The sequence below is a fragment of the Ambystoma mexicanum genome, chromosome 4p (genome assembly GCF_040938575.1).
Source record: "Ambystoma mexicanum isolate Mex_15411 chromosome 4p, UKY_AmexF1_1, whole genome shotgun sequence".
In the NCBI taxonomy this organism is placed as follows: domain Eukaryota; kingdom Metazoa; phylum Chordata; class Amphibia; order Caudata; family Ambystomatidae; genus Ambystoma; species Ambystoma mexicanum.
Window position 1 is genome coordinate 225,708,286 of NC_090927.1, and position 14,357 is coordinate 225,722,642.

At 44.3% G+C, this 14,357-nt stretch overlaps 1 protein-coding gene across 4 annotated transcripts in view; it reads right to left on the reverse strand.

Annotated features, from left to right (window-relative positions):
* Positions 1-425: 425 nt before the first annotated feature.
* Positions 426-14,357, reverse strand: part of PAQR8 (progestin and adipoQ receptor family member 8) — a 524,720-nt gene continuing 510,788 nt past the window's right edge. For all 4 annotated transcript variants that reach the window (XM_069605744.1, XM_069605747.1, XM_069605745.1 and 1 more), the window contains exon 2: positions 426-8,401. In XM_069605744.1, the coding sequence (XP_069461845.1) occupies positions 7,291-8,401 (1,111 nt within the window). In that variant the 3' untranslated portion in view covers positions 426-7,290. The remainder of the gene's footprint in view (positions 8,402-14,357) is intronic.

A 14,357-nucleotide genomic window follows, 5' to 3' on the forward strand; every position in this document is an offset into this window, starting at 1 on the left:
GCAGTTCTAGTGGTTGTCACAAGGAGGCATACATCCACCTTGGGTACGTTAGAAAGCAGTTGCATAGCATGTGGATCGCCACGCCGTATGTGATTAAGGAAGCATAGGATTCACTTTTCTCTATACCTCCCCTCACTGAAATAACTCAATCTCATCTCTTAAGTGCGGTCATTTCCCCAGGTTCTCTACTGCATCAGACCCTTTCTTTGGTTTCAAGACTGCTCCCTGATCCTTCTCACCACACCAGCTCACCTATGCTTTGGTTGGCCCCATTTCCATTTCTTTGCTCTTATTACCTTTGTTCTCTGGCACTCTATAATGGCAACTCTTTGCCAATCTTGCTAAACCTCTGCGTCCGCTTAAAATCCCATCTCCCCTCTCTGGCCTTCCCCAACTCTTGTCTCTTAATGAAATGATGAGCCAAATTGCATAGTAGTTCTTTTATTTTCACACCTTCTTTGATGTACCATTTGAAAAAACTAGATCAATTATACAAGTTATTTAAATATTTCGCTAAAGGCTGTGGTGATAGTTTAGAAAGGTCTAGATTTTGGATCCACAAAGCCACAATTGGCATAGTGAGTGCAAAGGGCATCATTGCCGGCTGACGAGGGCAGAGCTACATGACTTTGACATTTTTAATGCAATTCGAACGGATCCATGTGTTTATAATGACACAATAAATAACGACAAACATTTTTAGTGACACTTGAAAACATTTCGAATTTCTTTATTTAGGGGGTTCTCTCCCCAACCCCCCAGTTTCCCCCGCTTTTCTAACCCTCCGCCCTTTTTGATCCCTTACCCCCCACATATAATTTTATTAAAAATGTCGACATTTCTTTCGTTATTTTGGTCTCACTGAAAATGTTTGTCGTTATTTATTTCTCGTTATTAACACTGTATACCAATTTTAACAGCAATTGTACAATGAACAATGCGGTCACTAGCGTGATTGCTTTGCGTTCGTCCGAACATTTTAAGAAAGGTACTTCTCCCCCACACAGCATCAGGTTGTTAATCTGAACTTGTCCACCTAGCCAAAGGTAAAAATCAAATGCCTGTTCCAAAATATTCACAAAGAGAATGAGTGACTGTACTGACATAATGACTAAGCGCCGACCGTTTGCGTGTCTGATCATACTTGGACACATTTTGTTTTTGTATTGCGGGGCGCGACGATGCAAGGTCTAATTTTTATACACAGATTTTACATTTGCACACGAGGGGGCCTGGAAAGGGCAACTGAACATTGGGAACACCTACAAACAGTACTTCCAAAACAATCCAGGATTTGAAAAAATGCAATGCCTAGCACCTAATTCACAACCTGTGTTAGACAATTGATGCCCACACTGTACTTACTATACATCAACAGATTTTTAGTTGTGTTTCAAAGGGACAGTTTTATTTCTAATAATCAACCTATAATTTTGTTATAGTGAAAATGAAATTAAAATCCATGTGTAATGTCGCTAGATGGATACAGCAAAAACAAATGGTGATGGCTGGAAGGTTTAGAATGAATCTTAACCACTGGCAATGCTCTGGGCAACCCTCCAGACCATCGTTCTTCGCCTGCCAAGTCATTACAGAAGGGAAAGACCATATGAAAATCAGGCTTGGCCCCACCCCAAAAGGGGCAGTCCAGCCCGAACTGCTAGGCCACATCCCTTCTGCACGAGACCACAAGCATCCTCAAACATGTTTTGGGGTGACCAAGCCTGATTTGCATATGGTCTTTCCCCTTCTGTAATGGCTTGGCAGGCGAGGAACGATGGTCTGCAGGGTTGCCCAGAGAAATGCCAGTGGTTAAGATGAATTCTAAACCTTCCAGCCATCACCTCGTTGATTTTGCTAGATGGATACAAGAAGTGCTTGCTTCTCTTTTTATACTTTTTTTTAATAATATGAATGCTTGGCAGCGGATCGAACTAACTTTGCAGGTGAACTGGTATTTAACACAGGTTTAATCTACGTGATTAAAACATCACTCCACATTAGGTATTTTAAAGCAGGTGCTGTTTGTGGCTGAAGGCACTTGAGCCGGTGGGCTCTTTTGTATGGTTCACGTTCCCCACAGCAAACACATCTTTACAGAAATGTGCCTTGGGGAAGCACAGAAACCTATGTGCATGCAATACATCAGGGGTCTGCAACCTTTGGTTCTCCAGATGTTTCAGACTCCAACTCCCATCATGGTAGTTGTAGTCCAAAGCATCTGGAGTGTTGCAGTTCAAAGTCTTTTGAATTTGATGTAGGTCAGTGTAAGTATTTCAAAGCTACTTTTGAGGCTTCAGTAGAATTATCAATCATTGTTTGGAATAGTGTGACCTGTATCTCCCACTAACTTGCTCTCTTTCAAAGACTTTAGCATTTCTGGTTAAAACTGTCAGCAAATTAAAATTGTGGGAAGACTCAAAGCTTTTTGCTGTGTAAACCTGCATCAACCAGAAGGTTCTCCGTCTGATGCAAGGCTACAAAAAGCTTCAATCTCTGAGGCGGATGTGGTAGAAAACCACAGGAAAAGTCATTTTCACTGTGTTCAGGCTATTATTCTGTAGCTTCCATGCATGGTGCAGGTATCCCATGTAGGACAGTGATGATGCAGGCGTGATTGAGTATTCCCTACAGTGTTCTGATCACTGTCGCTGGATTCCTGCACATTGCACCTGCTTTTCCTAAGCATGTCAAAAGTAGGTGCAGACCACAAAATCCGTTGACATTTTTGGTCGTCTGTCACAGCAGCCACAGCTGCTGATCCCTGCCATGCCCCTGCCCGCACTGTGATGGTCACAATATATTCATTGTTTTCTGCTGTGAAAGGCCTGGGGAGACAGCCATGCCATTCGCTGCAGCATGCAGTGAATGAGAAGAATTCGGTGGAAAGACCCCACATAAGGATGGAGAAGGGATCTTTCTGCCACATTCCCGCAAACACTGTACAGCAAATCCCCAGCATACTAGACAAACACCATCAAACTGTACGTGTTGTGCTGCCTCCAGGCATCTTGCCAACCTCTACGAAGTATGGTTGCACTCCATTGGAGGCTGGAGGTGATCCGTGACAAGGCCCATCGTATTGAACACCCTAACACTTGAAATCACTTTGGGCAATAACTATTTTTCAGAAAGATGTTTAAAACTGATCTTATGTTCTTGGGTGCAACAAAAAGTCCAATCGAAAGTGGCGCTTAGTTTGTAGGCTATATTGAAAGGGCTGTAAAATGTATTAGAGAGACACAACTAATAAGATAAATAATGCACTACTATGAATTTAGTATTCTTTAATTATAGGCAGACATCAGAGGTGCAGAACAAGACTTTCAAAAGTCTGCCACGTGGTCCTGGGTACTCTTTTCCATATGGCTGTGAAACCCCTGCTTTTAGTCGTATGACTTTCAACCTTCCTACAACTACTTACACTTCCCCTTTATTCTTTCTTGTTTTTCTTCACTTTCTCGCTCACTCGTTTCTTCCTTTTTCCATCTATTTTTGTCCAATGCTTCTGTGTCTTATCCATGTATCTCTTTTTACCCAGGGCTTGGATTGGCCTCTCGTTGCTTTCTCTTCTCACTTTAACACTATCATTGGATGGAGCTCCAATCCAGCATAGGGGCCAGATCTAAAGCTGGGGTTAGGACTCTGTGGCGACTGATGCAGCTGCAAGTTACACCCGCAGCCTTGATGGTGTTAGTGACCAACAACGAAGACAGGATGCAGTCACCTGCCTAAATTTCACTGAGCACAGCGCACTCCCACTTCAGTCTGTTGATGTCTGAAAGATCCTGTGGTTTGAATCTCTGTAATCAACAGTTACACCTGAAGACTCTTGTCTACACTATGATGGTCATCAAGAGACACTAAATCAGTTGAAAAACAACATTAGGATGCTTGTTGATTTTAAATAAGAAAGGGGAACCTGCAAACGAGGACAATCCCGGAAAAGAGGGGGAACTGGAAATTATAACAATGATTAGGGGCTTAAACTTTAAAGCTCCTTCCTCCCAAGCCCCTACTGCTTTATAACCCATTTCTCAAAGTGCCAAGTCATTCCTGTGACACCATGGATAAACTCTTGTACAGTGAAGATACAGGCCCGCAGGTCTTTAGAGAATTATCGTACATAGTGGAACATAGTACACAGACAAGTTCACAAGGACTAGATTGCCAGTTTTCTATAGAACTGATGCAAGTTTTTGTAAATAGTAAAGCTCCAAAGACCACCGTCTCTCGAAGAATATGATCGTAGTCGACTTAAGTCTTTTTAGTCTGAACTTTAGTGACCTCTTCACCACAGGCGTTGCTAGGGGTGGGCTGAGGGGGGCTATAGCCCCGGGTCTTTTGGTTGTAGCCCCGGATAGAAGCTGAGGGGTTACAACCAAAAAGGCTAGCTAGGCCCCAGTCCCGACAGTCCTAAAATTAGCATAGCTCCAGATCTTTTCCAGACCTAGCAGCATCACCACCACCCATTCTTCTTTTACTTTCGCCAAAACAAAGGGTATGGCTAGGAGTGATGAAGATTCCCGTTAAATAATCCAGGCATGCTTTTAGTCCCTGACCTTTCGGCTGAAAATGCCAACGAGCTGCCAATGTATGCCAGTGCAGGCAAGACACCAGGATAAAATGTAACTTTTGGATCATTCTTCCTTTTCCATCTGAGAGGGATCTTGGTCTTCCTAGTACTCTAGCGCCTGTGCCTCCCTGATCATTCCTGGAAGTGTGAATTTTGGACGGACCTCCTCCACTCCACAGTGTCCAGATCCATAAACCTACAAGACGCCTCTCTTCATTAGTAGGGGCCATGTAAGAAGAATATCTTTTAGCATCAACACACGGCGCCTGCGCCAGTCTTGGTAAAACTGTCAAAGTGCATTTTAAGAGATATATGGATCTTTTTTAAAGTCACATTTATGTGGCACAAATGTGAGTGAATACATGAATCCATGAATATATCTCATAGCACCTAATGACACTCTTCCAGTCTACAGCCGAGATGCTGAGGCGCATACAGTGTTTTGCCATAAATAATACTGTTCATCAGTGGGGGAGAGGGCCAAGGACTCCTTGTACTCAATCCCAGGAAAGCGCACATCCTCCCCAAAGAGGCCCCTTATTATATATTTCAAGGATGACTTAACTATCCACAGGACTCAGCTACACTGTTAATAACTAGCTCAAGGACCTCATTGGACAGGTATGTTTGAATATGAACCTTATTTTTGTGCATCATGTGGGCTCACACAAGTGTTTTTTTTCAAAATACTTTGCTCTCAATGGTTCCCCAACCTCTCCCCAGTTTCCAATCATCACAATGCAAAACAACTCCACAAATCACCATAGAGGAGAGGGCATTAAACAACAATTGAACTTGATGTCATGTTTCGGTAAAGAGATGGCCCAGAAAACACATACAATGTTACAATTATGGGAGCCACATGTTACAATAGCCAATGTGTGTCAAGATTGGCTTGACCTTTATGCTGCTTGTCTATCTGTTTGGTACCAGGTCTCAAGTTGCCCAATGTCAGGCATGAGTAGCTCATCTAGCCCTGGGTTTTTCTTTGTATTCTGCCCCTTGTAATCCTGTATTAGTAAAGGTAAATACAAAACGACTGATACAAAAATGGAAAAAATAAAACCAGGACTAGGTAGGCTACTAGCACAGTCATGGGTCAATCGGAAAAGGTGTGGGTAGTCAGCAGTAAATGAAGCATTTGCAAGTAGTGATTTTGCAATTAACTCGTTCCACCGAGTTGTGGTGATACAGTAGTTCTGGTATAGGTTAGTTAATGGTTTGAGATCTGGTATCAGGTTGGGAGGAGTGACTAGATCTTTGTTAGTGATATGCACACCATTTTAAAGGCACGTTGTGTTCTGACTTGTCGTGTGACACAAGCGGCAAATGCATTTGAATGAGACCATTAGCAAGTTATTATTGGCTGTTGTGTTATCTCCCAAATATTGCAACTGGAGCCACCAGCTTTGGCATACATTCACTTTTCTTCGTTGTGTTCTTTGCTCTCGCAGCTGGTCCGGCGTGATCAGCAGGGCATTGGGTCAGCTTGCTTTGAAAATTCACTGCAGAATTTAAAACATGAGGAAAACTACTACAACTTCGGTCGTGTTTTTAACAGTAAAGTACCAGGTGATCTGGTTTGATTGTGCATATATTATTGTTTAAAAAAATAATAATTCAGTCTTCATCTTTGCAAAATGTGTCTTTTCAATTCAAAAAGTATTTTGCACATGAAAGTTTTGCTATAGGGCTTGCACAATGCACACCCATGTGCCACACACTAGCTAGTGCCTCTACAATGAGGACGCCTTCTAGGCAGATCCACATATTGGGTTCTGTGTAGACTTGAATGTAGACTTCCATGTTGAACAAGTGCTCATGCAACCAGAGGCCACACAGTAATTCATCGCTGTGATAATACCTGAATAAGAGTAAAGTTTACACACTGCATGCAACAGCGCAAGGCTCGGGAACCTTTGTCTCGCCAAATGTTTTGGACCACAAATATTATCAACTCTAGCCAGCACAGTCATTGGCGGGGATCATGGGAATCTTAGTCCAAAACATCTGGAGAACCGCAAGCTGCCCCACAGACCCTCCAGGCTGCCTCTTTGAGGTTTGTCAAGTCACCGACAGTCTCTTGGAATCAATGTATGCGACTGGCGATCCCCCTACCTCTCTCACTTTCCACTCTTACCCCAAATAAAGGCTGAAGTGAACAGAAGTGGTTCATAAAGGGAGGGGGGAACATGGCGATTAGTGCCTCAAACAGTGGTACTGATTCTACTCTGCACCCATTTGCTGTTGTAGAAAGGCATACAACACCACTCTGCATGTACTTGTGAAATACACATATTATAGGTCCTGGGAAGTTTGTATTCAATACACCCAGCACCTTTACCCGACCCTCTTCTCTAAAGATCTGCAATTGCGTACATCTATACCTGTTAAATATGCATGGTTGATGCAACTTCACATCAAAGTGTTAATGACTGACGTGTCATTAAATTAATTAGTGGACATTACGTCTGCAAAGCTTCAAGTAAGTGCCTCTAGTTTTAACTTCTCATTTATGACGTGTGTGGATACCGATATGCAGGCCCTGCCCACAGTGGTACCCTGATCGCAACAAGGCCACACAGTTTAAATTAAATATCTTATAAGCATAAGTAATAAACAAAATAACAATTAGTTACATCATTGTCTTTTTTTGTTAACTGGCATCATCTGAATTTCTGTAAGACTTGTGGTTGGATTTGAAGGTCGCTCTCTCATGCGTCTTTATGGACCAGCTTCTTCTTGATCTTGCAGCGCAGGTAAAACGCGGTGGCGGCGCTGAGCATAACCAGCACAAAAAAGAGGCTACAGTCCAGGTAGGTGGCGGCCTTGCTGTGGCGCGGAAGGAATTCCTCTTGCCTGTGGTTGTAATCCAGGAGCACAGCTTCCAGCTGGGCGAGGGTGCAGAGGCCCAAGAAGACGTGGAAGATCTGATGGCCATGTCCAACTATGTCGCAGGAACCTGGGAAATACTTCTCCGGCACGGGGCAGGAAAAGAAATAGGCTCCAATGAGAAAGAAGACCATCTGAAGCACGTGGTACTGCAAGGCTTCTTCCGTGCAACTCACCTGCTGGCAGACTGTGAAACGATGAATTATGGGACTAATGTCCAGCATGTAGGCGAGTGCAGCGGGCAACACCTGGCACAACTTCCTATAGACTGGATAGGGCCGTTGGTATCGGTACTTGGCGAAGCAGCAGCCAACGCAAGACAGCCAACCGAGTAACGCAGCCCCTGGTAGAAAGAACAATTCCACCTTGGCGTACCAGTATTGGTCACAGCTGTAGTAGAAGTGGACCAGGGCGCTGCCATATTGGTAAGCACTAACTCCAACGTAGTCCATGAAGTAGAAAGTGTAGTGCGTTAGTTCCGACTTGGAATGCAGCAAATGAGCTAAAGTGCTGCAGGTGAGGTAGGTAAGGGAGGCCAGCACAAATATAAACAATGGCGCAGCTATGTAACTCAAATCGGGCCCTTCTGTTCCGAGAAAGATTTTGAACCTCAAAAGAACAAGAAATCCTGCTATCAGGTGGGTCCAGACATTGACTGCCTCGTTGTGCTTCTGGAAGAGACTGAGAAAGTAGTAGCGCCACTCCTGGTCTATCGGCCGGTATCCTGTTGCGATATAAGGTTCCCTGAGAAGGCGAGGGACGTCATCATCTTTGACAGTTGAGGGCATCTTGGGGAGGCCATCTTCCAGGAGCTGGGGAAGGCGACTCAGCTGCTGGCCACTGATGGACAATGTGCTGATTCTTTCAAGGATAGCCGTCGTCATGGTGAGTAAGAAATGTAGGCCGCTCAGATGGTAAATTGTAGAGGCAAGCCTTTGGTACAGGGAGAGAAAATAGTGAATGTTAAAAATATGTGTATCTAACATCTGAAATTTGAAAAAAGTAAGCATGTTTTCAATCCTAACTGGCCAGTACAGTTACAATGTACAGTTTTATATTTCCTCTCTCAACGAGAATATATATCAGTACTGTGCAGATCTGAAAACAGTTCTACCACATGATATCAAACACATTATTATGTTTTTTCGCTTCTTTGTTTCATATTATTTTGGTTACTTGTAGTGCTTTATTGCTGCTCTATGGCTGCATCAATGCATTGTGAGCGAAATGAAGAACAAGTTACTTACCCGTGGTAACTTTCTTTCGACTGGATGTTCCTCCCACGTATTCCTCATCTTATGATATCGCCATATCCAGCTTTAGTTGCTTGAGAAACGTTTTTTAGCAGGGGGCGCTGTGCATCGATGCCTGTCGACTCATGTCCCCCGAGGGCCTCCGTCTCGGTGTCAACGTCATCGATGGTACATAGCTTGTGCAAAGACTTTTGGTTTCAGTTCTGTTTTTTACGTGTATTGGTTTATCCTATGCCCAACAGCTACTCACACTGAAACTGCAATGACATGGAAATTCTACTGCGCGGTAGGCTGGGAGGGCCAATGAGGAATACGAGGGAGGAGCATACAGTTGAAAGAATGTTACCACAGCTAAGTAACTTGTTCTTCGAATGGATTGTGTTCTTACACGTATTCCTCCTCTTATGATAGACTCCAAAAGAAGTATTTGCACAGTATGTGTACAGTAGGGATGCTAGGGATGTAACGGTATTACGGTATACCGTTAAAGATACCGTGAACCACTTAATTGAACAATAATAACCATCACATTGTTTATACCGGTATACCGTTCATACCGTTAAGTGTGCTTTTCAATCTGATTTGGAAAGGCTGCAGTAAGCAAGTGCTGCGCAGTCTTGGTCTTGCACCGTTGGATGTGCCGTGTGCCAAGTAGTTTCAGTTGGAGCAGTTTTTAATGCCATTCCATAAACCACACGCGCCTGACACAAAATCAATATGTTAGCAATAGGAAGAATAAATACAGTGCCAAGAAGGAAAGGGGTTTACTTTGGGTTGGCGGCTTTGTGGTTTATATATTTATAATGGATAATGTTTTCTAAACATATGACAATGTGGGATTTCCCTGATTCTATCATTGAATTTACATATAATAAGTCACACTGAAAAGTTTACTCATCTCTGAGGGTATTCCCTGCTGCCATACCAAAGGATAACATGTCCGTGATTACTGAACACCTTTTGGCCTGCAAGTAAACTAAAGGCTGTAACGTAAAGAGAGAGTGCGTGTGTGTGTGTGTGTGTGTGTGTGTGTGTATGTGTATGCGCACAAGCGTATACTACCATCAAGCTCCAGTGATCTGTGGCATGCAGGTTATCAAGATGGCAACATGTTCATCTTCACCAGTAGCCAGTGGGGGAGCTAAAAGCCTAAAGGACCACTTAAGAAAAGCTATTCAGTTTGCTTTGCCAGTCGCAGCAGGGCTGCCCCCTCCTCCTCTCCACATGTGTGTTTGTGCTTGGTGGAAGCACGGGGTGGCATTACATTGGAAAGTATGTTGAAAAGCCCAATTCTGACCCTGGGTGCCTGGTTTTGTTTGTGATGATAAATATGACAATTTATGACCTTTTAGAAAATATTTGTTAAGATTAGTTAACTCCACCTGCTATACCGCGATAACCATGATATACCGTCATTTGGCAATAAGGTTATTGTACCATCATAAAACTAATACCGTGACACCCCTAGTGTACAGCATGTAACGCTGCCTTCCCCAAAACACCTTCCCGGCCTGAGGAGGAGCCCAGACTATAATGCTTGGTGAAAGTGTGGACTGAGGACCATGTGACAGCCACACCTCCCTCTTTAAGGCAGAGGGCAGAGGAAGTAGCCCTGTCCCTGGTCGAATGTGCTCTGAGAACCTCGGGAGGATCTTTTTCAGCTAACCTGTAGCATTCCGAGATTCCTAGGATGATCCACCTAGATGAAGTTTGTTTAGAGAGCGCAATACCCAATTTATGGCCTGTGTAACTAACAAAAAGTTTATTGTCTTTTCTTAATTTAGAAATTCTGGAAATGTAGAAGCTAAGTGCATGTTTTGGGTCAAGTCTGTGTAGCCTCTCCTCTTCCTTTTTCAGGATGAGGTGGGGGATAGAAAGAAGGTAGAATAATATATATATTTTTTTTTAGTTCAATGAAACTCCCACACAATTTCTGGTAAAAAAGTAGTTTTAACCTTATGGACCACTCTATCCTTAAAGAAGACTGTCTAAGGAGGCTTGCAGGACAATGCTTGACGTTCACTCACCCTATGCTGATGCAAGAGCCACTAAAAGGATGGTATTTAAGGTTAACAATCTTAAAGGGTAGGAGTGGATAGGCTTGAATGATGCACACATTATGAATTTCAGAACTAGGTTGAGATCCCAAACAAGGACTTGAAAGGGATCGGAGGAAAAACATTTGTCAATCCTTTCAAAAACTTTATGATCAGTGTAAAGTTGAAGAAAAATACCTCTTCAGAGAAGCGCTTGAAAATAGATAGCGCTGCTAGTTACCCTTTAATTGTACCAACCTGGAGCCCCAGATTGGCCAGGTGTAACAAGAGGGATAAAACCATAGGTGTACTGCATGTAAAAGGGTCCACATTTTTATCCCTGCACCAGCTGCAGAATTTGTTCCAACAGCAGCGGTATAATAATTTTGTTGCTGACATTCTGGTCAAAAGCAAAAATCTCCATTACGTCGTCAGGCAGGTCCTAATCCTTATATCTTAACCTCTCAGAAACCATATATGAAGGTTGAGTGTTTTTACTTCTGGATGGAGAACCTGACCGTCTTCTCCCGAGAGAAGGTCCTCTCTTTGTGGAAGACGTATTAGAGGGCAGATGGAAATAACCAGACGGTCCGGGTACCACGTCCTCCTGGCCCAATCTGGGTCAATTAGGATCATGGATTCTCTGAACTTTCTCAACCCATTGATCACGTGAGGAATGACGGGGACTGGAGGAAATGTGTACAGGAGTGGAAACTCTCAGTCCACTATGAATGCGTCCCCTAGAACTCCTCTTTGGGGACATTCCCTAGAGCAGTACAGTTCGCACTTCCGGTTGACACTGGTCACGAACAGATCCACTTGAGGGGTTCCCCAAAGTGTGAAGATCTCTTGAAGGACTTCCTTAGCTAGTTCTCACTCATGGAAGACTGTGCTCTGCCTGCTCAGAGCGACTGATGCTGTGTTCGTCTCTCTGGCTAGCTGAATAAAGAGATTTGTTTTTGAATTGCTCAGAATCAGAGCTGCATTGCTTTTCTGCACAGTGGTAGTGACCCGAGACCATTTCTCTTGTTGAGGTAGTACATGGCAACTGTGTTGTCCGTCATTATCAAGACATTCTTTCCCCATACAGAAGGCAGAAAGGTCTTCAGTCTGATTGCCCTCAGGCTCGGATGGAAACCAACAACCGCTGATAGTCAGTGTGAAAACAAAATCGAAGGCAGGAAGACGCTGGGAATTTGGTGACCATCTGCAGAATGTCTTGAGCCCTCACCTCGGGTGGCAAGGCTTTTCCCAAGGAAACATCGTTGATAGCTACGATGAATTGGAGCCTTTGAGATGTATCATGTGGGACTTCAATTTGAAGGAGAAAACCAGTTTGTGAAGGCAGTGAAAGATGGAGCTGAGATGTTCAAGATCCTATTTGGGGGAATGTGTCCTGATCAGATAATCGTCTAGGTAGAGGTAGACGTGAATCCCCCCCCTCCTGAGACTCGCTGCCAGACCGTCATCAACTTGGCGCAAACCCTTGGGCCGGAGGTTAGCCCAAATGGCAGAACTCAGAATTGATAATGAGAACCGTTAGCAGCGAATCTCAGGTACTTTTTGTGCCTGTGATGGATTAGCACATGAAAGTAAGCATCCTGAAGGTCCAATGATACCATCCAGTCCTGAAGCTGGAGGGCCTGAAGGATCTGAGAAAGGGTAACCATCTTGAACTTGTCCTTCCTGAGGAACTTGTTCAAGTCTCTGAAGTCCAAGGTGGGTCGCAATCCTCTGTCCTTCTTGGGAATTAGAAAGTAAGCAGGTACCAACCCTTGTTTCTCTCCGCTACAGGTACCTGTTCTATAGCACCTTTCTCCAGCAGGGTGAACATTTCCTGCATATATAAGGAGCAGATCTGGGACTTTGAAAGAGCTGTTCCCCGGTGTATGATCCTGAGGCCTTTTTAGAAAGGGAAGCCAGTAACCCTAGGCATCTATTTCCAATGCCCATGCATCTGAGGTAATGCCCCGCCATTATTTCAAATGCTGTGAGAGTCTACCTCCCACTGAGGTTTTGTGGAGTAAGGCCTCAGAGAGGTTTTGAGGTGGCTGATGCAGCACTGAGGGGAAAGCAGCCGTTGCCTGGGCAGTCTTAGCACCTCTTCCCCGTCCACCATGGGGGAATCTTCTCAGACCTCTTTAACAGTTCTCTCCCTCTTCCAACTGAGGAGCAATATCTAAAGGACCTGCCCCTCAAAGCTGTACCAGTGGGACAAGGTTGCGGTTGTCTCATTGCAGCGTCAATGGATTTGGCTGCTGCTTTGAAGGTCTGCACCTTCTCCTGGCTCTCGTCAGGCTTGTTGCCAGATAAATGCGTGCTCCAAAAGCAAATGTTCAGAAGTCTAGAATGCACATCTGGAGCAAAACCAGACACGTGGCTTTTGCAGATTTAAGGACCATACTCCCCGCAGAGAAAACCTTTCTAGCCCAAGCGTCATAACGCTTGTCATCTTGGTCCGGGGTGGTAGTTGGGTCTGGATTTTATTTGGATGTAGAAGTGGTAGCCTGAACTACCAAACTTACGGGAGTTAGATGCTTTGTCAGATAGTATGGGTCACTGCTTGATGCTCTGTACTTGCATGTAGTTTTTTGTTCACTGCTGGAATTAATTCTGGCAACTCCCAATTGCATCAACTCTCCTTTGTAGCACTGCATGGAAAGGATGGATATGGTCCTCTGGGGTTCCTTATCTAAAATATCAGTCAGGTCATCCTGCCCAAAAAGTGGTGCAGGCCTTTTCCATCCCAAATATTCTATGACCCTAGACATCAGTTGTCTGTAAGATCCATCGACATGGTCAGAGGAATCTTGTTTGCCAAATTCGATTCCTGGGGAAGTGTCCAAATCACTTGCAGATTGCAGGGTTTCATGAAGGTCTTTTATTCTTGAGTCCTCTGAAATAAGGCTTATCTTGAATAGTATGAGCATTTTGTGTCCTATTTTGCAACTCAAAGGGACGTGATTCATCCAAAGATGGCTCACCATTCTCATAAATTGGGGAAAGAGACTTAGGCAGTGGGGTGAAAGATGTCTCGACATCCTTCGAGGGTTTAGCTATTTGCGTCGACAATGGCGTCGAAGTCTTCGATGCTGCTGACGTCAACGCTATTTTAGGGATCAAATTGGAGTCTTTCGACGCTGATGGCATTGATGATTTTGTCTTCGAAGGAGTCTTTTCTCTGCTCGAGGGCTCCCCAGGAGTTTTCTCCTGGGCACTCGGACCCAAGGGCGCATAGGTTTTGCCCTTTGCCTCTTTGCTGTGTTTGTTGACATGGGCATTGCTCTTATCTTGAATACTATGAGCATTTTTAGTCTGAACCTCTCCCAGTCAGCTGGTGTAGCCGATTTGATCAGGCACAAGACCCGTTCCGGGTAGGAACTCGACGATGAAGACGGCGATCTGTGGCGCCATTTCTTCAATCGCCGCGAGGATGACGAGTGGTGTGAGCTACTGATTGATTGGGATCTTTTAGCTCTCTTCCGACAAGGAAAGTCATCTCTCGACTCGTCAGAGGATTGCTTATTCGACAGGGTTGTCGAAGGGGTTTTAAGAGACCTACCTGCAGCTAACTTCCCTCTATGCTCTTTCGGGGGTTTC